General features: G+C 46.9%; 2 protein-coding genes across 20 annotated transcripts in view; one reads left to right on the top strand and one right to left on the bottom strand.

Annotated features, from left to right (window-relative positions):
- Positions 1 to 3221, bottom strand: part of LOC139387836 (SPT20 homolog, SAGA complex component) — a 43616-nt gene extending 40395 nt beyond the window's left edge. For 6 of the 19 annotated variants that reach the window (XM_071134104.1, XM_071134102.1, XM_071134107.1 and 3 more), the window contains exons 1-5: positions 3086 to 3194; positions 2547 to 2648; positions 2351 to 2386; positions 2108 to 2233; positions 1734 to 1860 (exon numbers count right to left, since the gene is read on the bottom strand). In XM_071134104.1, the coding sequence (XP_070990205.1) occupies positions 1734 to 1860; positions 2108 to 2233; positions 2351 to 2386; positions 2547 to 2549 (292 nt within the window). In that variant the 5' untranslated portion in view covers positions 2550 to 2648; positions 3086 to 3194. Of the gene's footprint in view, positions 1 to 1733; positions 1861 to 2107; positions 2234 to 2350; positions 2387 to 2546; positions 2649 to 3085 lie in introns of all 19 variants that reach the window. The other 13 variants (XM_071134100.1, XM_071134114.1, XM_071134103.1 and 10 more) reach the window with 8 other exon arrangements.
- Positions 1 to 27213, top strand: part of LOC139388601 (regulatory factor X-associated protein) — a 1150577-nt gene that overhangs the window by 134595 nt on the left and 988769 nt on the right. The gene's annotated exons all lie outside the window — the stretch shown is intronic.

Here is a 27213-nt window from a genome sequence, read left to right on the forward strand (position 1 = left end):
ACTACAGCCCTGTAGAAACACCCTGTTACTACTACAGCCCTGTAGAAACACCCTGTTACTACTACAGCCCTGTAGAAACACCCTGTTACTACTACAGCCCCGTAGAAACACCCTGTTACTACTACAGCCCTGTAGAAACACCCTGTTACTACTACAGCCCTGTAGAAACACCCTGTTACTACTACAGCCCTGTAGAAACACCCTGTTACTACTACAGCCCTGTAGAAACACACTGTTACTACTACAGCCCTGTAGAAACACCCTGTTACTACTACAGCCCTGTAGAAACACCCCGTTACTACTACAGCCCCGTAGAAACACCCTGTTACTACTACAGCCCTGTAGAAACACCCTGTTACTACTACAGCCCCGTAGAAACACCCTGTTACTACTACAGCTCATCTGCATGAACGTGTCTTAGGCATGCTGCAAGGAGGCACGAGGACTGCAGATGTGGCCAGGGCAATACATTGCAATGTCTGTACTATGAGACGCCTATGAGGGAGGGAGACAGGACGGACAGCTGATCGTCCTCGCAGTGGCACAGGATCGGTACAACACCTGCACAGGATTGGTACATCCGAACATCACACCTGCGGGACAGGTACAGGATGGCAACAACAACTGCCTGAGTTACACCAGGAACGCACAATCCCTCCATCAGTGTTCAGACTGTCCGCAATAGGCTGAGAGAGGCTGGACTGAGGGCTTGTAGGCCTGTTGTTAAGGCAGGTCCTCACCAGACATCACCGGCAACAACGTCGCCTATGGGCACAAACCCACCGTCGCTAGACCAGACAGGACTGGGAAAAAGTGCTCTTCACTGACAAGTCGCGGTTTTGTCTCACCGGGGTGGTGGTCACCGTTGAAGGAATGAGCGCTACACAGAGGCCTGTACTCTGGAGCGGGATCGATTTGGAGGTGGAGGGTCCGTCATGGTCTGGGGCGGTGTGTCACAGCATCATTGGACTGAGCTTGTTGTCATTGCAGGCAATCTCAACACTGTGCGTTACAGGGAAGACATCCTCCTCCCTCATGTGGTACCCTTCCTGCAGGCTCGTCCTGACCCTCCAGCATGACAATGCCACCAGCCATACGGCTCGTTCTGTGCGTGACTTCCTGCAAGACAGGAATGTCAGTGCTCTGCCATGGCCAGCGAAGAGCCCAGATCTCAATCCCATTGAGCACGTCTGGGACCTGTTGGATCAGAGGGTGAGGGCTAGGGCCATTCCCATTGAAATGTCCGGGAACTTGCAGGTGCCTTGGTGGAAGAGTGGGGTAACATCCCACAGCAAGAACTGGCAAATCGGGTGTAGTCCATGAGGAGGAGATGCATTGCAGTACATAATGCAGCTGGTGGCCACACCAGATTCTGACTGTTACTTTTGATTTTGACCCCCCCTTTGATCAGGAAAACATTATTCCATTTCTGTTAGTCACATGTCTGTGGAACTTGATCAGTTTATGCCTCAGTTGTTGAATCTTGTTTTGTTCATACAAATATTTACATGTTAAGTTTGCTAAAAAATAAACGCAGTTGACAGTGAGAAGACGTTTCTTTTTTGGCTGAGCTTACAATACTAGCTACATAGCAGTGATTTATGCAGGACAGAGTTTACCTTGGGCCTCTTGGGGTTTTTAAGCCAAGTATCTTTGCTACATGTTGCATGACAAATAACTTAATTTTGAATATTTGATAAATTGATAGAGTGACTGATCGATAGGGCTCTCACCAGATCCATTCTTGCCGCGGAGCATGAGGGAGTATCCCTGGTTGCCAGGGTAGAGGTTGACGACCAGACTCGACACTGACTCTTGACACATTAGCTTCTCCAGCAGGTTCACATTCCTACGCAGCTTCTACACATAACAGGAAATCATTAATAACAATAAATGGTATTGGTTTACAAATAATGATTCAATTCAACATTCCTACGTAGCTTCTGATGTGAACTTGTCCAATAAGAACCCTGGCTTTCGTTTTCTGTTACAAAACATGTTTTGCTACAGTGTGCCCTAATGAACACAAGCTACAGGTCAATGGGTCCAATGATTAGGTCTGTCAAATGCTTTCTACACGACCTACTCTTGACTTCTACCTGGTTACCTTGAGCTCTGGTTCTTTGTCACACTCTTCGATGTACAGCTCGTATAGTTTCTGGTATAAACTCTTCTTCCCTCCGGATGAGGCTCTCCTCTTCGCTGGCCTTTGACGAGCACTTTCAACAATGTACTGAAGAAGATGAAATGCATCAACGTCAGATGTATATGCATGAACACCTATAGACACACACACACACACACACTTGAAATCACCTTGTTCATGCAGAATAAATAGACAAAGTCTTACCTCAGCCCGATCCAATGCATATTCCAAAACGTGTTGCTGCAAATAGAACAGTAGTCATCCGTTAGTGTTCGTAGATAGACAAACAGAGTGCTGGATCGACAGATAGACAAATCAATGGATAGAGGGATAAACAGATGGATATATATATATATATTAAGGGGTAGATGGACAGAGGGTTAGTGGAAGGGATGCTTACCATTGTGGTCTGCCAACCGGTATTTGGATGAGTGATGGTCAGCAGGAGACTTAGCTGTCCTTAGCCCCACACCGTCACCTCCATATAGCGACCATTCAAACCCTGTACACACACACACACACGGCCCGGGTTAAACCTAGTCTACACACAGTCAACAGCAGCAGCAAAACGACAGGCACCGACAGTTTGATCGGGTTGGTAAGTGTTAAATAATATATAACTATGTTCGTATGGCGATTTCGCAAATAATCAACTTAATGATGCACAATATATATGGCTGTGAAATGTCACCCAGTTTCTATCCATACACTATGACGGAACAGCGTTGTTTTTAATGAAACCCAGTTAACTTGATGATAGTTTTATGCTCACAGACAGGCGATCTGTTCACAGCAACAAGCTCGCTGGCTGGCTAGCCGGCTAACGTTAGCATCGCTAGCTTGCTTCTTGGGAAGCTGCCAAAGTTAGCTAGCAATACAACGGCTGAGACACAAACGCATGAAGAAGCTTCAATCTTAAACATTAGAATATGGACTTGCCTTACGAGTTTCATTATTATAGATCGTAACTCCAATGCAAGAAACAAGATATTATTTCAGTGCCTTCATTGAAAAAAAACTCACAGCAGCAGCCATTTTCTTCCAGTGTGACAACAAAAGCTAAACTTCCGGTTAAAGTAGTGGGCGGAACCCTGGGGGATGCTCTCCTGTCTAACATTTTCATTCAAGGAATAACTTGGATAGATACTTTTATTTTATATTTCAATAAGATTAACATATTGGTTGTTATATTGTGACATTTTATTTAAGCTACACATTGAGAGACACATGTGCACACACTGTAGTATAGATTAGGGGCTACGGAGTGGATCGGCATCTCAGTGCTACAGGCGTCACTACAGACCCGGGTTCGATTCCAGGCTGTATCACAACTGGTCGTGATTGAGAGTCCCATAGGGCGGCACACAATTGGTCCAGCGTCGTCAGGGTTAGGGTTTGGCCAGGGTAGACCGTCATTGTAAATAATAATTTGTTCTTTCTGACTTGCCTAGTTAAGTAAAGGTTAAATAAATAAATAGACCAGTGGTTCACAACCAGGTGTACTAGGACCTTGGCCTATCTACAGGGGGGTAACTGAGAAGACTCATGAGACAATAGGCCAGTGGAGGCTGCTGATGGGAGGACAGCTCATAATAATATCTGGACTGGAGCAAATGGAGTGGTATCAAGCACATGGAAACCATGGAAACCACCACGTCTTTCATGTGTTTGATACCAGTCCATTGACCACATTCCAGTCATTATTATGAGCCATCCTCCCCTCAGCAGCCTCCACTGCCATAGGCCTACTGATAAAATGCACATGGAGGGGTACATTCATTTGGTGGTACAATAACCCAAAAAGGTTGAAAACCACTGGTACAGACTAGTTTAGGACTGTATCGAATTAGATACATTTTGACCAAAGAAATCAGTGAGGTGTGTTTGAAAAGTATAGACCCTTTGTAACCCTAGGCAACCTACTAGGTAACTGGTAGGCCTTGTTTCCCTGCACAGGGCCTTCAGATTGGATTGGATTCTTTTTCGATCAGTGCACACATAAAAGAAAAAGGAATCTGACATAAACTTAAACTACTTACCTGGTAAGCCAATCACAGGCTTTGTTGTTATGAAGGCCACACCAGTAAAGTTGTCCCTCCAATAAAAGGAATCTAAATGGTTACACAACTTTAAAAAATGTAAAGTTATGAAAGTTAAGTTATAATAGACTAATCAGAGAGATCAGTTAACACAACTCTCTTTCTCTGATGAACAATGGGAGAGAGAGTTAACAACAGACGTTACAGGACCTTTTAGACTTGCGTCACACACTGAGAGGAGACGTTACATAGATGAACACTAGAGGGCAGTGCAGGACAAATATATATATTTATATCATTAATTCTGAGAGAATTTGTCCTGCACTGCCCTCTAGTGTTCATCAATTTTTTAAAAAACTTTTTTTTTAAAGTTGTGTAACTAGATTCCTTTTATTGGAAGGACAACTTTACTGGTGTGGCCTTCATAACAACAAAGCCTGTGATTGGCTTACCAGGTAAGTAGTTTAAGTTTGTGTCAGATTCCTTTTTTTTATGTGTGCACTGTATATATATATATATATTTTGTATTTTACCTTTGTTTAAATAGGCAAGTTAGTTAAGAAAAAAATATTATTTTCAATGAAGGCCTAGGAACAGTGGGTTAAACTGCCTTGTTCATAATGATGTACCCTGTAGCTAGGGGTCATAGACAGAGAAGAAGAGGCCATGGATGACATAGGTAAAAGACATAGGTCAAACAAAGATGGTGGATAAATGAAGATGTCTTACTCAGGCCATTTACCATAGATTTTTTTTCTCTTCTCCCTCTGACAGTTCCAGTCTACTTAAGGGGTGTTCTCCCATAGGCACCAATGCAATAGCAGCTGGCTCTGTCGTCTGGTCTACTTAGTTAATCGACTGTATATGAACCCCAAAAAAGGAGCTTTATGAAATGTCTGGCTTCCTCTTCCATCTCTGTGTCAAGTAGCTCATTTGAAAAGTATTTGAGGTGAGCTGGAATTGACACTTTTGGGGACTTTCCCATTTGGTTCCATGGTACCATCAGGCAGATACATTAAAAATAGTTCAGTATGAACTCTATACTGGGGTCAAATACACAGGTCAACACAGGTCAGTATGGACTCTATACTGGGGTCAAATACACAGGTCAACACAGGTCAGTATGGACTCTATACTGGGGTCAAATACACAGGTCAACACAGGTCAGTATGGACTCTATACTGGGGTCAAATACACAGGTCAACACAGGTCAGTATGGACTCTATACTGGGGTCAAATGCACAGGTCAACACAGGTCTGTATGGACTCTATACTGGGGTCAAATGCACAGGTCAACACAGGTCAGTATGGACTCTATACTGGGGTCAAATACACAGGTCAACACAGGTCAGTATGGACTCTATACTGGGGTCAAATACACAGGTCAACACAGGTCAGTATGGACTCTATACTGGGGTCAAATGCACAGGTCAACACAGGTCAGTATGGACTCTATACTGGGGTCAAATGCACAGGTCAACACAGGTCAGTATGGACTCTATACTGTGGTCAAATGCACAGGTCAACACAGGTCTGTATGGACTCTATACTGGGGTCAAATGCACAGGTCAACACAGGTCAGTATGGACTCTATACTGGGGTCAAATGCACAGGTCAACACAGGTCAGTATGGACTCTATACTGGGGTCAAATGCACAGGTCAACACAGGTCAGTATGGACTCTATACTGGGGTAAATGCACAGGTCAACACAGGTCAGTATGGACTCTATACTGGGGTCAAATGCACAGGTCAACACAGGTCAGTATGGACTCTATACTGGGGTCAAATGCACAGGTCAACACAGGTCAGTATGGACTCTATACTGGGGTCAAATGCACAGGTCAACACAGGTCAGTATGGACTCTATACTGGGGTCAAATGCACAGGTCAACACAGGTCTGTATGGACTCTATACTGGGGTCAAATGCACAGGTCAACACAGGTCAGTATGGACTCTATACTGGGGTCAAATACACAGGTCAACACAGGTCAGTATGGACTCTATACTGGGGTCAAATACACAGGTCAACACAGGTCAGTATGGACTCTATACTGGGGTCAAATGCACAGGTCAACACAGGTCAGTATGGACTCTATACTGGGGTCAAATGCACAGGTCAACACAGGTCTGTATGAACTCTATACTGGGGTCAAATGCACAGGTCAACACAGGTCAGTATGGACTCTACACTGGGGTCAAATAAAAAGGTCAACACAGGTCAGTATGGACTCTATACTGGGGTCAAATACACAGGTCATCACAGGTCAGTATGGACTCTATACTGGGGTCAAATGCACAGGTCAACACAGGTCAGTATGGACTCTATACTGGGGTCAAATGCACAGGTCAACACAGGTCAGTATGGACTCTATACTGGGGTCAAATACACAGGTCAACACAGGTCAGTATGGACTCTATACTGGGGTCAAATGCACAGGTCAACACAGGTCTGTATGGACTCTATACTGGGGTCAAATGCACAGGTCAACACAGGTCAGTATGGACTCTATACTGGGGTCAAATACACAGGTCAACACAGGTCAGTATGGACTCTATACTGGGGTCAAATGCACAGGTCAACACAGGTCTGTATGGACTCTATACTGGGGTCAAATGCACAGGTCAACACAGGTCAGTATGGACTCTATACTGGGGTCAAATACACAGGTCAACACAGGTCAGTATGGACTCTATACTGGGGTCAAATGCACAGGTCAACACAGGTCTGTATGGACTCTATACTGGGGTCAAATACACAGGTCAACACAGGTCAGTATGGACTCTATACTGGGGTCAAATGCACAGGTCAACACAGGTCTGTATGGACTCTATACTGGGGTCAAATACACAGGTCAACACAGGTCAGTATGGACTCTATACTGGGGTCAAATGCACAGGTCAACGTGGGGTGGCATAGCTTGGAGTTTGGGCTTTTGGGACTTTTTCCATTGGTTCCATTGCAATGACCAAATACATAAACCTGTGGTATCCTGCTGGACTCTAGCTACGTACCCTGTGATATCTAACAGGTCTGATGGACTCTAGCTACGTACCCTGTGATATCTAACAGGTCTGATGGACTCTAGCTACCCTGTGGTATCCTGCTGGACTCTAGCTACGTACCCTGTGATATCTAACAGGTCTGATGGACTCTAGCTACCCTGTGATATCTAACAGGTCTGATGGACTCTAGCTACGTACCCTGTGATATCTAACAGGTCTGATGGACTCTAGCTACGTACCCTGTGATATCTAACAGGTCTGATGGACTCTAGCTACGTACCCTGTGATATCTAACAGGTCTGACGGACTCTAGCTACCCTGTGGTATCCTGCTGGACTCTAGCTACGTACCCTGTGATATCTAACAGGTCTGATGGACTCTAGCTACCCTGTGGTATCCTGATGGACTCTAGCTACGTACCCTGTGATATCTAACAGGTCTGATGGACTCTAGCTACGTACCATGTGATATCTAACAGGTCTGATGGACTCTAGCTACGTACCCTGTGATATCTAACAGGTCTGATGGACTCTAGCTACGTACCCTGTGATATCTAACAGGTCTGATGGACTCTAGCTACCCTGTGGTATCCTGCTGGACTCTAGCTACGTACCCTGTGATATCTAACAGGTCTGATGGACTCTAGCTACCCTGTGGTATCCTGATGGACTCTAGCTACGTACCCTGTGATATCTAACAGGTCTGATGGACTCTAGCTACCCTGTGGTATCCTGATGGACTCTAGCTACGTACCCTGTGATATCTAACAGGTCTGATGGACTCTAGCTACGTACCCTGTGATATCTAACAGGTCTGATGGACTCTAGCTACGTACCCTGTGATATCTAACAGGTCTGATGGACTCTAGCTACCCTGTGGTATCCTGCTGGACTCTAGCTACGTACCCTGTGATATCTAACAGGTCTGATGGACTCTAGCTACGTACCCTGTGATATCTAACAGGTCTGATGGACTCTAGCTACCCTGTGGTATCCTGATGGACTCTAGTTACGTACCCTGTGATATCTAACAGGTCTGATGGACTCTAGCTACCCTGTGGTATCCTGATGGACTCTAACTACGTACCCTGTGATATCTAACAGGTCTGATGGACTCTAGCTACCCTGTGGTATCCTGATGGACTCTAGCTACGTACCCTGTGATATCTAACAGGTCTGATGGACTCTAGCTACCCTGTGGTATCCTGCTGGACTCTAGCTACGTACCCTGTGATATCTAACAGGTCTGATGGACTCTAGCTACGTACCCTGTGATATCTAACAGGTCTGATGGACTCTAGCTACCCTGTGGTATCCTGATGGACTCTAGCTACGTACCCTGTGATATCTAACAGGTCTGATGGACTCTAGCTACCCTGTGGTATCCTGATGGACTCTAGCTACGTACCCTGTGATATCTAACTAGTCTGATGGACTCTAGCTACCCTGTGGTATCCTGATGGACTCTAGCTACGTACCCTGTGATATCTAACAGGTCTGATGGACTCTAGCTACCCTGTGGTATCCTGATGGACTCTAGCTACGTACCCTGTGATATCTAACAGGTCTGATGGACTCTAGCTACCCTGTGGTATCCTGATGGACTCTAGCTACGTACCCTGTGATATCTAACAGGTCTGATGGACTCTAGCTACCCTGTGGTATCCTGCTGGACTCTAGCTATGTACCCTGTGATATCTAACAGGTCTGATGGACTCTAGCTACCCTGTGGTATCCTGATGGACTCTAGCTACGTACCCTGTGATATCTAACAGGTCTGATGGACTCTAGCTACCCTGTGGTATCCTGCTGGACTCTAGCTACGTACCCTGTGATATCTAACAGGTCTGATGGACTCTAGCTACCCTGTGGTATCCTGATGGACTCTAGCTACGTACCCTGTGATATCTAACAGGTCTGATGGACTCTAGCTACCCTGTGGTATCCTGATGGACTCTAGCTACGTACCCTGTGATATCTAACAGGTCTGATGGACTCTAGCTACGTACCCTGTGATATCTAACAGGTCTGATGGACTCTAGCTACGTACCCTGTGATATTTAACAGGTCTGATGGACTCTAGCTACCCTGTGGTATCCTGCTGGAATCTAGCTACGTACCCTGTGATATCTAACAGGTCTGATGGACTCTAGCTACGTACCCTGTGATATCTAACAGGTCTGATGGACTCTAGCTACCCTGTGGTATCCTGCTGGACTCTAGCTACGTACCCTGTGATATCTAACAGGTCTGATGGACTCTAGCTACGTACCCTGTGATATCTAACAGGTCTGATGGACTCTAGCTACCCTGTGGTATCCTGATGGACTCTAGCTACGTACCCTGTGATATCTAACAGGTCTGATGGACTCTAGCTACCCTGTGGTATCCTGATGGACTCTAGCTACGTACCCTGTGATATCTAACAGGTCTGATGGACTCTAGCTACCCTGTGGTATCCTGATGGACTCTAGCTACGTACCCTGTGATATCTAACAGGTCTGATGGACTCTAGCTACCCTGTGGTATCCTGATGGACTCTAGCTACGTACCCTATGATATCTAACAGGTCTGATGGACTCTAGCTACCCTGTGGTATCCTGCTGGACTCTAGCTACGTACCCTGTGATATCTAACAGGTCTGATGGACTCTAGCTACCCTGTGGTATCCTGCTGGACTCTAGCTACGTACCCTGTGATATCTAACAGGTCTGATGGACTCTAGCTACCCTGTGTTATCCTGATGGACTCTAGCTACGTACCCTGTGATATCTAACAGGTCTGATGGAATCTAGCTAACCTGTGGTATCCTGATGGACTCTAGCTACGTACCCTGTGATATCTAACAGGTCTGATGGACTCTAGCTACCCTGTGGTATCCTGATGGACTCTAGCTACGTACCCTGTGATATCTAACAGGTCTGATGGACTCTAGCTACCCTGTGGTATCCTGATGGACTCTAGCTACGTACCCTGTGATATCTAACAGGTCTGATGGACTCTAGCTACCCTGTGGTATCCTGCTGGACTCTAGCTACGTACCCTGTGATATCTAACAGGTCTGATGGACTCTAGCTACCCTGTGGTATCCTGATGGACTCTAGCTACGTACCCTGTGATATCTAACAGGTCTGATGGACTCTAGCTACCCTGTGGTATCCTGCTGGACTCTAGCTACGTACCCTGTGATATCTAACAGGTCTGATGGCCTCTAGCTACCCTGTGGTATCCTGGTGGACTCTAGCTATGTACCCTGTGATATCTAACAGGTCTGATGGACTCTAGCTACCCTGTGGTATCCTGATGGACTCTAGCTACGTACCCTGTGATATCTAACAGGTCTGATGGACTCTAGCTACCCTGTGGTATCCTGGTGGACTCTAGCTATGTACCCTGTGATATCTAACAGGTCTGATGGACTCTAGCTACCCTGTGGTATCCTGATGGACTCTAGCTACGTACCCTGTGATATCTAACAGGTCTGATGGACTCTAGCTAACCTGTGGTATTCTGATGGACTCTAGCTACGTACCCTGTGATATCTAACAGGTCTGATGGACTCTAGCTACCCTGTGGTATCCTGATGGACTCTAGCTACGTACCCTGTGATATCTAACAGGTCTGATGGACTCTAGCTACCCTGTGGTATCCTGCTGGACTCTAGCTACGTACCCTGTGATATCTAACAGGTCTGATGGACTCTAGCTACCCTGTGGTATCCTGATGGACTCTAGCTACGTACCCTGTGATATCTAAGAGGTCTGATGGACTCTAGCTACCCTGTGGTATCCTGATGGACTCTAGCTACGTACCCTGTGATATCTAACATGTCTGATGGACTCTAGCTACCCTGTGGTATCCTGCTGGTCTCTCGCTACGTACCCTGTGATATCTAACAGGTCTGATGGACTCTAGCTACCCTGTGGTATCCTGCTGGACTCTAGCTACGTACCCTGTGATATCTAACAGGTCTGATGGACTCTAGCTACTCTGTGGTATCCTGATAGACTCTAGCTACGTACCCTGTGATATCTAACAGGTCTGATGGACTCTAGCTACCCTGTGGTATCCTGATGGACTCTAGGTACGTACCCTGTGATATCTAACAGGTCTGATGGACTTTAGCTACGTACCCTGTGATATCTAACAGGTCTGATGGACTCTAGCTACCCTGTGGTATCCTGCTGGACTCTAGCTACGTACCCTGTGATATCAAACAGGTCTGATGGACTCTAGCTACGTACCCTGTGATATCTAACAGGTCTGATGGACTCTAGCTACGTACCCTGTGATATCTAACAGGTCTGATGGACTCTAGCTACGTACCCTGTGATATCTAACATGTCTGATGGACTCTAGCTACCCTGTGATATCTAACAGGTCTGATGGACTCTAGCTACGTACCCTGTGATATCTAACAGGTCTGATGGACTCTAGCTACGTACCCTGTGATATCTAACAGGTCTGATGGACTCTAGCTACGTACCCTGTGATATCTAACAGGTCTGATGGACTCTAGCTACGTACCCTGTGATATCTAACAGGTCTGATGGACTCTAGCTACCCTGTGGTATCCTGATGGACTCTAGCTACGTACCCTGTGATATCTAACAGGTCTGATGGACTCTAGCTACCCTGTGGTATTCTGATGGACTCTAGCTACGTACCCTGTGATATCTAACAGGTCTGATGGACTCTAGCTACCCTGTGGTATCCTGATGGACTCTAGGTACGTACCCTGTGATATCTAACAGGTCTGATGGACTCTAGCTACGTACCCTGTGATATCTAACAGGTCTGATGGACTCTAGCTACCCTGTGATATCTAACAGGTCTGATGGACTCTAGCTACGTACCCTGTGATATCTAACAGGTCTGATGGACTCTAGCTACCCTGTGGTATCCTGATGGACTCTAGCTACGTACCCTGTGATATCTAACAGGTCTGATGGACTCTAGCTACCCTGTGCTATCCTGATGGACTCTAGCTACGTACCCTGTGATATCTAACAGGTCTGATGGACTCTAGCTACCCTGTGGTATCCTGATGGACTCTAGGTACGTACCCTGTGATATCTAACAGGTCTGATTGACTCTAGGTACGTACCCTGTGATATCTAACAGGTCTGATGGACTCTAGCTATGTACCCTGTGATATCTAACAGGTCTGATGGACTCTAGCTACGTACCCTGTGATATCTAACAGGTCTGATGGACTTTAGCTACCCTGTGGTATCCTGATGGACTCTAGCTACGTACCCTGTGATATCTAACAGGTCTGATGAACTCTAGCTACCCTGTGGTATCCTGATGGACTCTAGCTACGTACCCTGTGATATCTAACAGGTCTGATGGACTCTAGCTACCCTGTGGTATCCTGATGGACTCTAGCTACGTACCCTGTGATATCTAACAGGTCTGATGGACTCTAGCTACCCTGTGGTATCCTGCTGGACTCTAGCTACGTACCCTGTGATATCTAACAGGTCTGATGGACTCTAGCTACGTACCCTGTGATATCTAACAGGTCTGATGGACTCTAGCTACCCTGTGATATCTAACAGGTCTGATGGACTCTAGCTACGTACCCTGTGATATCTAACAGGTCTGATGGACTCTAGCTACCCTGTGGTATCCTGATGGACTCTAGCTACGTACCCTGTGATATCTAACAGGTCTGATGGACTCTAGCTACCCTGTGGTATCCTGATGGACTCTAGCTATGTACCCTGTGATATCTAACAGGTCTGATGGACTCTAGCTACCCTGTGGTATCCTGATGGACTCTAGCTACGTACCCTGTGATATCTAACAGGTCTGATGGACTCTAGCAACCCCATGGTATCCTGCTGGACTCTAGCTACGTACCCTGTGATATCTAACAGGTCTGATGGACTCTAGCTACCCTGTGGTATCCTGATGGACTCTAGCTACGTACCCTGTGATATCTAACAGGTCTGATGGACTCTAGCTACCCTGTGGTATCCTGCTGGACTCTAGCTACGTACCCTGTGATATCTAACAGGTCTGATGGACTCTAGCTACCCTGTGGTATCCTGATAGACTCTAGCTACGTACCCTGTTATATCTAACAGGTCTGATGGACTCTAGCTACCCTGTGGTATCCTGATGGACTCTAGGTACGTACCCTGTGATATCTAACAGGTCTGATGGACTTTAGCTACGTACCCTGTGATATCTAACAGGTCTGATGGACTCTAGCTACCCTGTGGTATCCTGCTGGACTCTAGCTACGTACCCTGTGATATCAAACAGGTCTGATGGACTCTAGCTACGTACCCTGTGATATCTAACAGGTCTGATGGACTCTAGCTACGTACCCTGTGATATCTAACAGGTCTGATGGACTCTAGCTACGTACCCTGTGATATCTAACAGGTCTGATGGACTCTAGCTACCCTGTGATATCTAACAGGTCTGATGGACTCTAGCTACGTACCCTGTGATATCTAACAGGTCTGATGGACTCTAGCTACGTACCCTGTGATATCTAACAGGTCTGATGGACTCTAGCTACGTACCCTGTGATATCTAACAGGTCTGATGGACTCTAGCTACTTACCCTGTGATATCTAACAGGTCTGATGGACTCTAGCTACCCTGTGGTATCCTGATGGACTCTAGCTACGTACCCTGTGATATCTAACAGGTCTGATGGACTCTAGCTACCCTGTGGTATTCTGATGGACTCTAGCTACGTACCCTGTGATATCTAACAGGTCTGATGGACTCTAGCTACCCTGTGGTATCCTGATGGACTCTAGGTACGTACCCTGTGATATCTAACAGGTCTGATGGACTCTAGCTACGTACCCTGTGATATCTAACAGGTCTGATGGACTCTAGCTACCCTGTGATATCTAACAGGTCTGATGGACTCTAGCTACGTACCCTGTGATATCTAACAGGTCTGATGGACTCTAGCTACCCTGTGGTATCCTGATGGACTCTAGCTACGTACCCTGTGATATCTAACAGGTCTGATGGACTCTAGCTACCCTGTGCTATCCTGATGGACTCTAGCTACGTACCCTGTGATATCTAACAGGTCTGATGGACTCTAGCTACCCTGTGGTATCCTGATAGACTCTAGCTACGTACCCTGTGATATCTAACAGGTCTGATGGACTCTAGCTACCCTGTGGTATCCTGATGGACTCTAGGTACGTACCCTGTGATATCTAACAGGTCTGATGGACTTTAGCTACGTACCCTGTGATATCTAACAGGTCTGATGGACTCTAGCTACCCTGTGGTATCCTGCTGGACTCTAGCTACGTACCCTGTGATATCAAACAGGTCTGATGGACTCTAGCTACGTACCCTGTGATATCTAACAGGTCTGATGGACTCTAGCTACGTACCCTGTGATATCTAACAGGTCTGATGGACTCTAGCTACGTACCCTGTGATATCTAACAGGTCTGATGGACTCTAGCTACCCTGTGATATCTAACAGGTCTGATGGACTCTAGCTACGTACCCTGTGATATCTAACAGGTCTGATGGACTCTAGCTACGTACCCTGTGATATCTAACAGGTCTGATGGACTCTAGCTACGTACCCTGTGATATCTAACAGGTCTGATGGACTCTAGCTACGTACCCTGTGATATCTAACAGGTCTGATGGACTCTAGCTACCCTGTGGTATTCTGATGGACTCTAGCTACGTATCCTGTGATATCTAACAGGTCTGATGGACTCTAGCTACCCTGTGGTATTCTGATGGACTCTAGCTACGTACCCTGTGATATCTAACAGGTCTGATAGACTCTAGCTACCCTGTGGTATCCTGATGGACTCTAGCTACGTACCCTGTGATATCTAACAGGTCTGATGGACTCTAGCTACCCTGTGGTATCCTGATGGACTCTAGGTACGTACCCTGTGATATCTAACAGGTCTGATGGACTCTAGCTACCCTGTGGTATTCTGATGGACTCTAGGTACGTACCCTGTGATATCTAACAGGTCTGATTGACTCTAGGTACGTACCCTGTGATATCTAACAGGTCTGATGGACTCTAGCTATGTACCCTGTGATATCTAACAGGTCTGATGGACTCTAGCTACGTACCCTGTGATATCTAACAGGTCTGATGGACTCTAGCTACGTACCCTGTGATATCTAACAGGTCTGATGGACTCTAGCTACTTACCCTGTGATATCTAACAGGTCTGATGGACTCTAGCTACCCTGTGGTATCCTGATGGACTCTAGCTACGTACCCTGTGATATCTAACAGGTCTGATGGACTCTAGCTACCCTGTGGTATTCTGATGGACTCTAGCTACGTACCCTGTGATATCTAACAGGTCTGATGGACTCTAGCTACCCTGTTGTATCCTGATGGACTCTAGGTACGTACCCTGTGATATCTAACAGGTCTGATGGACTCTAGCTACGTACCCTGTGATATCTAACAGGTCTGATGGACTCTAGCTACCCTGTGATATCTAACAGGTCTGATGGACTCTAGCTACGTACCCTGTGATATCTAACAGGTCTGATGGACTCTAGCTACCCTGTGGTATCCTGATGGACTCTAGCTACGTACCCTGTGATATCTAACAGGTCTGATGGACTCTAGCTACCCTGTGCTATCCTGATGGACTCTAGCTACGTACCCTGTGATATCTAACAGGTCTGATGGACTCTAGCTACCCTGTGGTATCCTGATAGACTCTAGCTACGTACCCTGTGATATCTAACAGGTCTGATGGACTCTAGCTACCCTGTGGTATCCTGATGGACTCTAGGTACGTACCCTGTGATATCTAACAGGTCTGATGGACTTTAGCTACGTACCCTGTGATATCTAACAGGTCTGATGGACTCTAGCTACCCTGTGGTATCCTGCTGGACTCTAGCTACGTACCCTGTGATATCAAACAGGTCTGATGGACTCTAGCTACGTACCCTGTGATATCTAACAGGTCTGATGGACTCTAGCTACGTACCCTGTGATATCTAACAGGTCTGATGGACTCTAGCTACGTACCCTGTGATATCTAACAGGTCTGATGGACTCTAGCTACCCTGTGATATCTAACAGGTCTGATGGACTCTAGCTACGTACCCTGTGATATCTAACAGGTCTGATGGACTCTAGCTACGTACCCTGTGATATCTAACAGGTCTGATGGACTCTAGCTACGTACCCTGTGATATCTAACAGGTCTGATGGACTCTAGCTACGTACCCTGTGATATCTAACAGGTCTGATGGACTCTAGCTACCCTGTGGTATTCTGATGGACTCTAGCTACGTATCCTGTGATATCTAACAGGTCTGATGGACTCTAGCTACCCTGTGGTATTCTGATGGACTCTAGCTACGTACCCTGTGATATCTAACAGGTCTGATAGACTCTAGCTACCCTGTGGTATCCTGATGGACTCTAGCTACGTACCCTGTGATATCTAACAGGTCTGATGGACTCTAGCTACCCTGTGGTATCCTGATGGACTCTAGGTACGTACCCTGTGATATCTAACAGGTCTGATGGACTCTAGCTACCCTGTGGTATTCTGATGGACTCTAGGTACGTACCCTGTGATATCTAACAGGTCTGATTGACTCTAGGTACGTACCCTGTGATATCTAACAGGTCTGATGGACTCTAGCTATGTACCCTGTGATATCTAACAGGTCTGATGGACTCTAGCTACGTACCCTGTGATATCTAACAGGTCTGATGGACTCTAGCTACCCTGTGGTATCCTGATGGACTCTAGCTACGTACCCTGTGATATCTAACAGGTCTGATGGACTCTAGCTACCCTGTGGTATCCTGATGGACTCTAGGTACGTACCCTGTGATATCTAACAGGTCTGATTGACTCTAGGTACGTACCCTGTGATATCTAACAGGTCTGATGGACTCTAGCTATGTACCCTGTGATATCTAACAGGTCTGATGGACTCTAGCTACGTACCCTGTGATATCTAACAGGTCTGATGGACTTTAGCTACCCTGTGGTATCCTGATGGACTCTAGCTACGTACCCTGTGATATCTAACAGGTCTGATGAACTCTAGCTACCCTGTGGTATCCTGATGGACTCTAGCTACGTACCCTGTGATATCTAACAGGTCTGATGGACTCTAGCTACCCTGTGGTATCCTGATGGACTCTAGCTACGTACCCTGTGATATCTAACAGGTCTGATGGACTCTAGCTACCCTGTGCTATCCTGATGGACTCTAGCTACGTACCCTGTGATATCTAACAGGTCTGATGGACTCTAGCTACCCTGTGGTATCCTGATAGACTCTAGCTACGTACCCTGTGATATCTAACAGGTCTGATGGACTCTAGCTACCCTGTGGTATCCTGATGGACTCTAGGTACGTACCCTGTGATATCTAACAGGTCTGATGGACTTTAGCTACGTACCCTGTGATATCTAACAGGTCTGATGGACTCTAGCTACCCTGTGGTATCCTGCTGGACTCTAGCTACGTACCCTGTGATATCAAACAGGTCTGATGGACTCTAGCTACGTACCCTGTGATATCTAACAGGTCTGATGGACTCTAGCTACGTACCCTGTGATATCTAACAGGTCTGATGGACTCTAGCTACGTACCCTGTGATATCTAACAGGTCTGATGGACTCTAGCTACCCTGTGATATCTAACAGGTCTGATGGACTCTAGCTACGTACCCTGTGATATCTAACAGGTCTGATGGACTCTAGCTACGTACCCTGTGATATCTAACAGGTCTGATGGACTCTAGCTACGTACCCTGTGATATCTAACAGGTCTGATGGACTCTAGCTACGTACCCTGTGATATCTAACAGGTCTGATGGACTCTAGCTACCCTGTGGTATCCTGATGGACTCTAGCTACGTACCCTGTGATATCTAACAGGTCTGATGGACTCTAGCTACCCTGTGGTATTCTGATGGACTCTAGCTACGTACCCTGTGATATCTAACAGGTCTGATAGACTCTAGCTACCCTGTGGTATCCTGATGGACTCTAGCTACGTACCCTGTGATATCTAACAGGTCTGATGGACTCTAGCTACCCTGTGGTATCCTGATGGACTCTAGGTACGTACCCTGTGATATCTAACAGGTCTGATGGACTCTAGCTACGTACCCTGTGATATCTAACAGGTCTGATGGACTCTAGCTATGTACCCTGTGATATCTAACAGGTCTGATGGACTCTAGCTACGTACCCTGTGATATCTAACAGGTCTGATGGACTTTAGCTACCCTGTGGTATCCTGATGGACTCTAGCTACGTACCCTGTGATATCTAACAGGTCTGATGAACTCTAGCTACCCTGTGGTATCCTGATGGACTCTAGCTACGTACCCTGTGATATCTAACAGGTCTGATGGACTCTAGCTACCCTGTGGTATCCTGATGGACTCTAGCTACGTACCCTGTGATATCTAACAGGTCTGATGGACTCTAGCTACCCTGTGGTATCCTGCTGGACTCTAGCTACGTACCCTGTGATATCTAACAGGTCTGATGGACTCTAGCTACGTACCCTGTGATATCTAACAGGTCTGATGGACTCTAGCTACCCTGTGATATCTAACAGGTCTGATGGACTCTAGCTACGTACCCTGTGATATCTAACAGGTCTGATGGACTCTAGCTACCCTGTGGTATCCTGATGGACTCTAGCTACGTACCCTGTGATATCTAACAGGTCTGATGGACTCTAGCTACCCTGTGGTATCCTGATGGACTCTAGCTATGTACCCTGTGATATCTAACAGGTCTGATGGACTCTAGCTACCCTGTGGTATCCTGATGGACTCTAGCTACGTACCCTGTGATATCTAACAGGTCTGATGGACTCTAGCAACCCTATGGTATCCTGCTGGACTCTAGCTACGTACCCTGTGATATCTAACAGGTCTGATGGACTCTAGCTACCCTGTGGTATCCTGATGGACTCTAGCTACGTACCCTGTGATATCTAACAGGTCTGATGGACTCTAGCTACCCTGTGGTATCCTGCTGGACTCTAGCTACGTACCCTGTGATATCTAACAGGTCTGATGGACTCTAGCTACCCTGTGGTATCCTGATGGACTCTAGCTACGTACCCTGTGATATCTAACAGGTCTGATGGACTCTAGCTACCCTGTGGTATCCTGATAGACTCTAGCTACGTACCCTGTGATATCTAACAGGTCTGATGGACTCTAGCTACCCTGTGGTATCCTGATGGACTCTAGGTACGTACCCTGTGATATCTAACAGGTCTGATGGACTTTAGCTACGTACCCTGTGATATCTAACAGGTCTGATGGACTCTAGCTACCCTGTGGTATCCTGCTGGACTCTAGCTACGTACCCTGTGATATCAAACAGGTCTGATGGACTCTAGCTACGTACCCTGTGATATCTAACAGGTCTGATGGACTCTAGCTACGTACCCTGTGATATCTAACAGGTCTGATGGACTCTAGCTACGTACCCTGTGATATCTAACAGGTCTGATGGACTCTAGCTACCCTGTGATATCTAACAGGTCTGATGGACTCTAGCTACGTACCCTGTGATATCTAACAGGTCTGATGGACTCTAGCTACGTACCCTGTGATATCTAACAGGTCTGATGGACTCTAGCTACGTACCCTGTGATATCTAACAGGTCTGATGGACTCTAGCTACGTACCCTGTGATATCTAACAGGTCTGATGGACTCTAGCTACCCTGTGGTATTCTGATGGACTCTAGCTACGTACCCTGTGATATCTAACAGGTCTGATGGACTCTAGCTACCCTGTGGTATTCTGATGGACTCTAGCTACGTACCCTGTGATATCTAACAGGTCTGATAGACTCTAGCTACCCTGTGGTATCCTGATGGACTCTAGCTACGTACCCTGTGATATCTAACAGGTCTGATGGACTCTAGCTACCCTGTGGTATCCTGATGGACTCTAGGTACGTACCCTGTGATATCTAACAGGTCTGATGGACTCTAGCTACCCTGTGGTATCCTGATGGACTCTAGGTACGTACCCTGTGATATCTAACAGGTCTGATTGACTCTAGGTACGTACCCTGTGATATCTAACAGGTCTGATGGACTCTAGCTATGTACCCTGTGATATCTAACAGGTCTGATGGACTCTAGCTACGTACCCTGTGATATCTAACAGGTCTGATGGACTCTAGCTACCCTGTGGTATCCTGATGGACTCTAGCTACGTACCCTGTGATATCTAACAGGTCTGATGGACTCTAGCTACCCTGTGGTATCCTGATGGACTCTAGCTACGTACCCTGTGATATCTAACAGGTCTGATGGACTCTAGCTACCCTGTGGTATCCTGATGGACTCTAGGTACGTACCCTGTGATATCTAACAGGTCTGATTGACTCTAGGTACGTACCCTGTGATATCTAACAGGTCTGATGGACTCTAGCTATGTACCCTGTGATATCTAACAGGTCTGATGGACTCTAGCTACGTACCCTGTGATATCTAACAGGTCTGATGGACTTTAGCTACCCTGTGGTATCCTGATGGACTCTAGCTACGTACCCTGTGATATCTAACAGGTCTGATGAACTCTAGCTACCCTGTGGTATCCTGATGGACTCTAGCTACGTACCCTGTGATATCTAACAGGTCTGATGGACTCTAGCTACCCTGTGGTATCCTGATGGACTCTAGCTACGTACCCTGTGATATCTAACAGGTCTGATGGACTCTAGCTACCCTGTGCTATCCTGATGGACTCTAGCTACGTACCCTGTGATATCTAACAGGTCTGATGGACTCTAGCTACCCTGTGGTATCCTGATAGACTCTAGCTACGTACCCTGTGATATCTAACATGTCTGATGGACTCTAGCTACCCTGTGGTATCCTGATGGACTCTAGGTACGTACCCTGTGATATCTAACAGGTCTGATGGACTTTAGCTACGTACCCTGTGATATCTAACAGGTCTGATGGACTCTAGCTACCCTGTGGTATCCTGCTGGACTCTAGCTACGTACCCTGTGATATCAAACAGGTCTGATGGACTCTAGCTACGTACCCTGTGATATCTAACAGGTCTGATGGACTCTAGCTACGTACCCTGTGATATCTAACAGGTCTGATGGACTCTAGCTACGTACCCTGTGATATCTAACAGGTCTGATGGACTCTAGCTACCCTGTGGTATCCTGATGGACTCTAGCTACGTACCCTGTGATATCTAACAGGTCTGATGGACTCTAGCTACCCTGTGGTATTCTGATGGACTCTAGCTACGTACCCTGTGATATCTAACAGGTCTGATAGACTCTAGCTACCCTGTGGTATCCTGATGGACTCTAGCTACGTACCCTGTGATATCTAACAGGTCTGATGGACTCTAGCTACCCTGTGGTATCCTGATGGACTCTAGGTACGTACCCTGTGATATCTAACAGGTCTGATGGACTCTAGCTACGTACCCTGTGATATCTAACAGGTCTGATGGACTCTAGCTACCCTGTGGTATCCTGATGGACTCTAGCTACGTACCCTGTGATATCTAACAGGTCTGATGGACTCTAGCTACCCTGTGGTATCCTGATGGACTCTAGCTACGTACCCTGTGATATCTAACAGGTCTGATGGACTCTAGCTACCCTGTGGTATCCTGATGGACTCTAGGTACGTACCCTGTGATATCTAACAGGTCTGATTGACTCTAGGTACGTACCCTGTGATATCGAACAGGTCTGATGGACTCTAGCTATGTACCCTGTGATATCTAACAGGTCTGATGGACTCTAGCTACGTACCCTGTGATATCTAACAGGTCTGATGGACTTTAGCTACCCTGTGGTATCCTGATGGACTCTAGCTACGTACCCTGTGATATCTAACAGGTCTGATGAACTCTAGCTACCCTGTGGTATCCTGATGGACTCTAGCTACGTACCCTGTGATATCTAACAGGTCTGATGGACTCTAGCTACCCTGTGGTATCCTGATGGACTCTAGCTACGTACCCTGTGATATCTAACAGGTCTGATGGACTCTAGCTACCCTGTGGTATCCTGCTGGACTCTAGCTACGTACCCTGTGATATCTAACAGGTCTGATGGACTCTAGCTACGTACCCTGTGATATCTAACAGGTCTGATGGACTCTAGCTACCCTGTGATATCTAACAGGTCTGATGGACTCTAGCTACGTACCCTGTGATATCTAACAGGTCTGATGGACTCTAGCTACCCTGTGGTATCCTGATGGACTCTAGCTACGTACCCTGTGATATCTAACAGGTCTGATGGACTCTGGCTACCCTGTGCTATCCTGATGGACTCTAGCTATGTACCCTGTGATATCTAACAGGTCTGATGGACTCTAGCTACCCTGTGGTATCCTGATGGACTCTAGCTACGTACCCTGTGATATCTAACAGGTCTGATGGACTCTAGCAACCCTATGGTATCCTGCTGGACTCTAGCTACGTACCCTGTGATATCTAACAGGTCTGATGGACTCTAGCTACCCTGTGGTATCCTGATGGACTCTAGCTACGTACCCTGTGATATCTAACAGGTCTGATGGACTCTAGCTACCCTGTGGTATCTAACAGGTCTGATGGACTCTAGCTACGTACCCTGTGATATCTAACAGGTCTGATGGACTCTAGCTAACCTGTGGTATCCTGCTGGACTCTAGCTACGTACCCTGTGATATCTAACAGGTCTGATGGACTCTAGCTACCCTGTGGTATCCTGCTGGACTCTAGCTACGTACCGTGTGATATCTAATAGGTCTGATGGACTGTAGCTACCCTGTGGTATCCTGATGGACTCTAGCTACGTACCCTGTGATATCTAACAGGTCTGATGGACTCTAGCTACCCTGTGGTATCCTGATGGACTCTAGGTACATACCCTGTGATATCTAACAGGTCTGATGGACTCTAGGTACGTACCCTGTGATATCTAACAGGTCTGATGGACTCTAGCTACGTACCCTGTGATATCTAACAGGTCTGATGGACTCTAGCTACGTACCCTGTGATATCTAACAGGTCTGATGGACTCTAGCTACGTACCCTGTGATATCTAACAGGTCTGATGGACTCTAGCTACCCTGTGATATCTAACAGGTCTGATGGACTCTAGCTACGTACCCTGTGATATCTAACAGGTCTGATGGACTCTAGCTACGTACCCTGTGATATCTAACAGGTCTGATGGACTCTAGCTACGTACCCTGTGATATTTAACAGGTCTGATGGACTCTAGCTACGTACCCTGTGATATCTAACAGGTCTGATGGACTCTAGCTACCCTGTGGTATCCTGATGGACTCTAGCTACGTACCCTGTGATATCTAACAGGTCTGATGGACTCTAGCTACCCTGTGGTATTCTGATGGACTCTAGCTACGTACCCTGTGATATCTAACAGGTCTGATAGACTCTAGCTACCCTGTGGTATCCTGATGGACTCTAGCTACGTACCCTGTGATATCTAACAGGTCTGATGGACTCTAGCTACCCTGTGGTATCCTGATGGACTCTAGGTACGTACCCTGTGATATCTAACAGGTCTGATGGACTCTAGCTACGTACCCTGTGATATCTAACAGGTCTGATGGACTCTAGCTACCCTGTGGTATCCTGATGGACTCTAGCTACGTACCCTGTGATATCTAACAGGTCTGATGGACTCTAGCTACCCTGTGGTATCCTGATGGACTCTAGCTACGTACCCTGTGATATCTAACAGGTCTGATGGACTCTAGCTACCCTGTGGTATCCTGATGGACTCTAGGTACGTACCCTGTGATATCTAACAGGTCTGATTGACTCTAGGTACGTACCCTGTGATATCTAACAGGTCTGATGGACTCTAGCTATGTACCCTGTGATATCTAACAGGTCTGATGGACTCTAGCTACGTACCCTGTGATATCTAACAGGTCTGATGGACTTTAGCTACCCTGTGGTATCCTGATGGACTCTAGCTACGTACCCTGTGATATCTAACAGGTCTGATGAACTCTAGCTACCCTGTGGTATCCTGATGGACTCTAGCTACGTACCCTGTGATATCTAACAGGTCTGATGGACTCTAGCTACCCTGTGGTATCCTGATGGACTCTAGCTACGTACCCTGTGATATCTAACAGGTCTGATGGACTCTAGCTACCCTGTGGTATCCTGCTGGACTCTAGCTACGTACCCTGTGATATCTAACAGGTCTGATGGACTCTAGCTACGTACCCTGTGATATCTAACAGGTCTGATGGACTCTAGCTACCCTGTGATATCTAACAGGTCTGATGGACTCTAGCTACGTACCCTGTGATATCTAACAGGTCTGATGGACTCTAGCTACCCTGTGGTATCCTGATGGACTCTAGCTACGTACCCTGTGATATCTAACAGGTCTGATGGACTCTAGCTACCCTGTGTTATCCTGATGGACTCTAGCTATGTACCCTGTGATATCTAACAGGTCTGATGGACTCTAGCTACCCTGTGGTATCCTGATGGACTCTAGCTACGTACCCTGTGATATCTAACAGGTCTGATGGACTCTAGCAACCCTATGGTATCCTGCTGGACTCTAGCTACGTACCCTGTGATATCTAACAGGTCTGATGGACTCTAGCTACCCTGTGGTATCCTGATGGACTCTAGCTACGTACCCTGTGATATCTAACAGGTCTGATGGACTCTAGCTACCCTGTGGTATCTAACAGGTCTGATGGACGCTAGCTACGTACCCTGTGATATCTAACAGGTCTGATGGACTCTAGCTAACCTGTGGTATCCTGCTGGACTCTAGCTACGTACCCTGTGATATCTAACAGGTCTGATGGACTCTAGCTACCCTGTGGTATCCTGCTGGACTCTAGCTACGTACCGTGTGATATCTAATAGGTCTGATGGACTGTAGCTACCCTGTGGTATCCTGATGGACTCTAGCTACGTACCCTGTGATATCTAACAGGTCTGATGGACTCTAGCTACCCTGTGGTATCCTGATGGACTCTAGGTACATACCCTGTGATATCTAACAGGTCTGATGGACTCTAGGTACGTACCCTGTGATATCTAACAGGTCTGATGGACTCTAGCTACCCTGTGGTATCCTGATGGACTCTAGCTACGTACCCTGTGATATCTAACAGGTCTGATGGACTCTAGCTACCCTGTGGTGTCCTGATGGACTCTAGCTACGTACCCTGTGATATCTAACAGGTCTGATGGACTCTAGCTACCCTGTGGTATCCTGCTGGACTCTAGCTACGTACCCTGTGATATCTATCAGGTCTGATGGACTCTAGCTACGTACCCTGTGATATCTAACAGGTCTGATGGACTCTAGCTACCCTGTGGTATCCTGATGGACTCTAGCTACGTACCCTGTGATATCTAACAGGTCTGATGGACTCTAGCTACCCTGTGGTATCCTGCTGGACTCTAGCTACGTACCCTGTGATATCTAACAGGTCTGATGGACTCTAGCTACCCTATGGTATCCTGATGGACTCTAGCTACGTACCCTGTGATATCTAACAGGTCTGATGGACTCTAGCTACCCTGTGGTATCCTGATGGACTCTAGCTACGTACCCTGTGATATCTAACAGGTCTGATGGACTCTAGCTACCCTGTGGTATCCTGCTGGACTCTAGCTACGTACCCTGTGATATCTAACAGGTCTGATGGACTCTAGCTACCCTGTGGTATCCTGCTGGACTCTAGCTACGTACCCTGTGATATCTAACAGGTCTGATGGACTCTAGCTACCCTGTGGTATCCTGATGGACTCTAGCTACGTACCCTGTGATATCTAACAGGTCTGATGGACTCTAGCTAACCTGTGGTATCCTGATGGACTCTAGGTACGTACCCTGTGATATCTAACAGGTCTGATGGACTCTAGCTACCCTGTGGTATCCTGATGGACTCTAGCTACGTACCCTGTGATATCTAACAGGTCTGATGGACTCTAGCTACCCTGTGGTATCCTGATGGACTCTAGCTACGTACCCTGTGATATCTAACAGGTCTGATGGACTCTAGCTACCCTGTGGTATCCTGCTGGACTCTAGGTACGTACCCTGTGACATCTAACAGGTCTGATGGACTCCAGCTACCCTGTGGTATCCTGCTGGACTCTAGCTACGTACCCTGTGATATCTAACAGGTCTGATGGACTCTAGCTACCCTGTGGTATCCTGATGGACTCTAGCTACGTACCCTGTGATATCTAACAGGTCTGATGGACTCTAGCTACCCTGTGGTATCCTGATGGACTCTAGCTACGTACCCTGTGATATCTAACAGGTCTGATGGACTCTAGCTACGTACCCTGTGATATCTAACAGGTCTGATGGACTCTAGCTACCCTGTGGTATCCTGCTGGACTCTAGCTACGTACCCTGTGATATCTAACAGGTCTGATGGACTCTAGCTACGTACCCTGTGATATCTAACAGGTCTGATGGACTCTAGCTACCCTGTGGTATCCTGCTGGACTCTAGCTACGTACCCTGTGATATCTAACAGGTCTGATGGACTCTTGCTACGCACCCTGTGATATCTAACAGGTCTGATGGACTCTAGCTACCCTGTGGTATCCTGATGGACTCTAGCTACGTACCCTGTGATATCTAACAGGTCTGATGGACTCTAGCTACCCTGTGGTATCCTGATGGACTCTAGCTACGTACCCTGTGATATCTAACAGGTCTGATGGACTCTAGCTACCCTGTGGTATCCTGCTGGACTCTAGCTACGTACCCTGTGATATCTAACAGGTCTGATGGACTCTAGCTATCCTGGGGTATCCTGCTGGACTCTAGCTACGTACCCTGTGATATCTAATAGGTCTGATGGACTCTAGCTACCCTGTGGTATCCTGAGTCCATCAGTATTTCACAGGGTAGCCACAGGGTAGCTAGAGTCCATCAGTCCTGTTAGATATCACAGGGATATCTAACAGGACTGATGGACTCTAGCTACCCTGTGGTATACTGATGGACTCTTG

The sequence above is a fragment of the Oncorhynchus clarkii genome, chromosome 29, assembly GCF_045791955.1.
Source record: "Oncorhynchus clarkii lewisi isolate Uvic-CL-2024 chromosome 29, UVic_Ocla_1.0, whole genome shotgun sequence".
In the NCBI taxonomy this organism is placed as follows: Eukaryota; Metazoa; Chordata; class Actinopteri; order Salmoniformes; family Salmonidae; genus Oncorhynchus; species Oncorhynchus clarkii.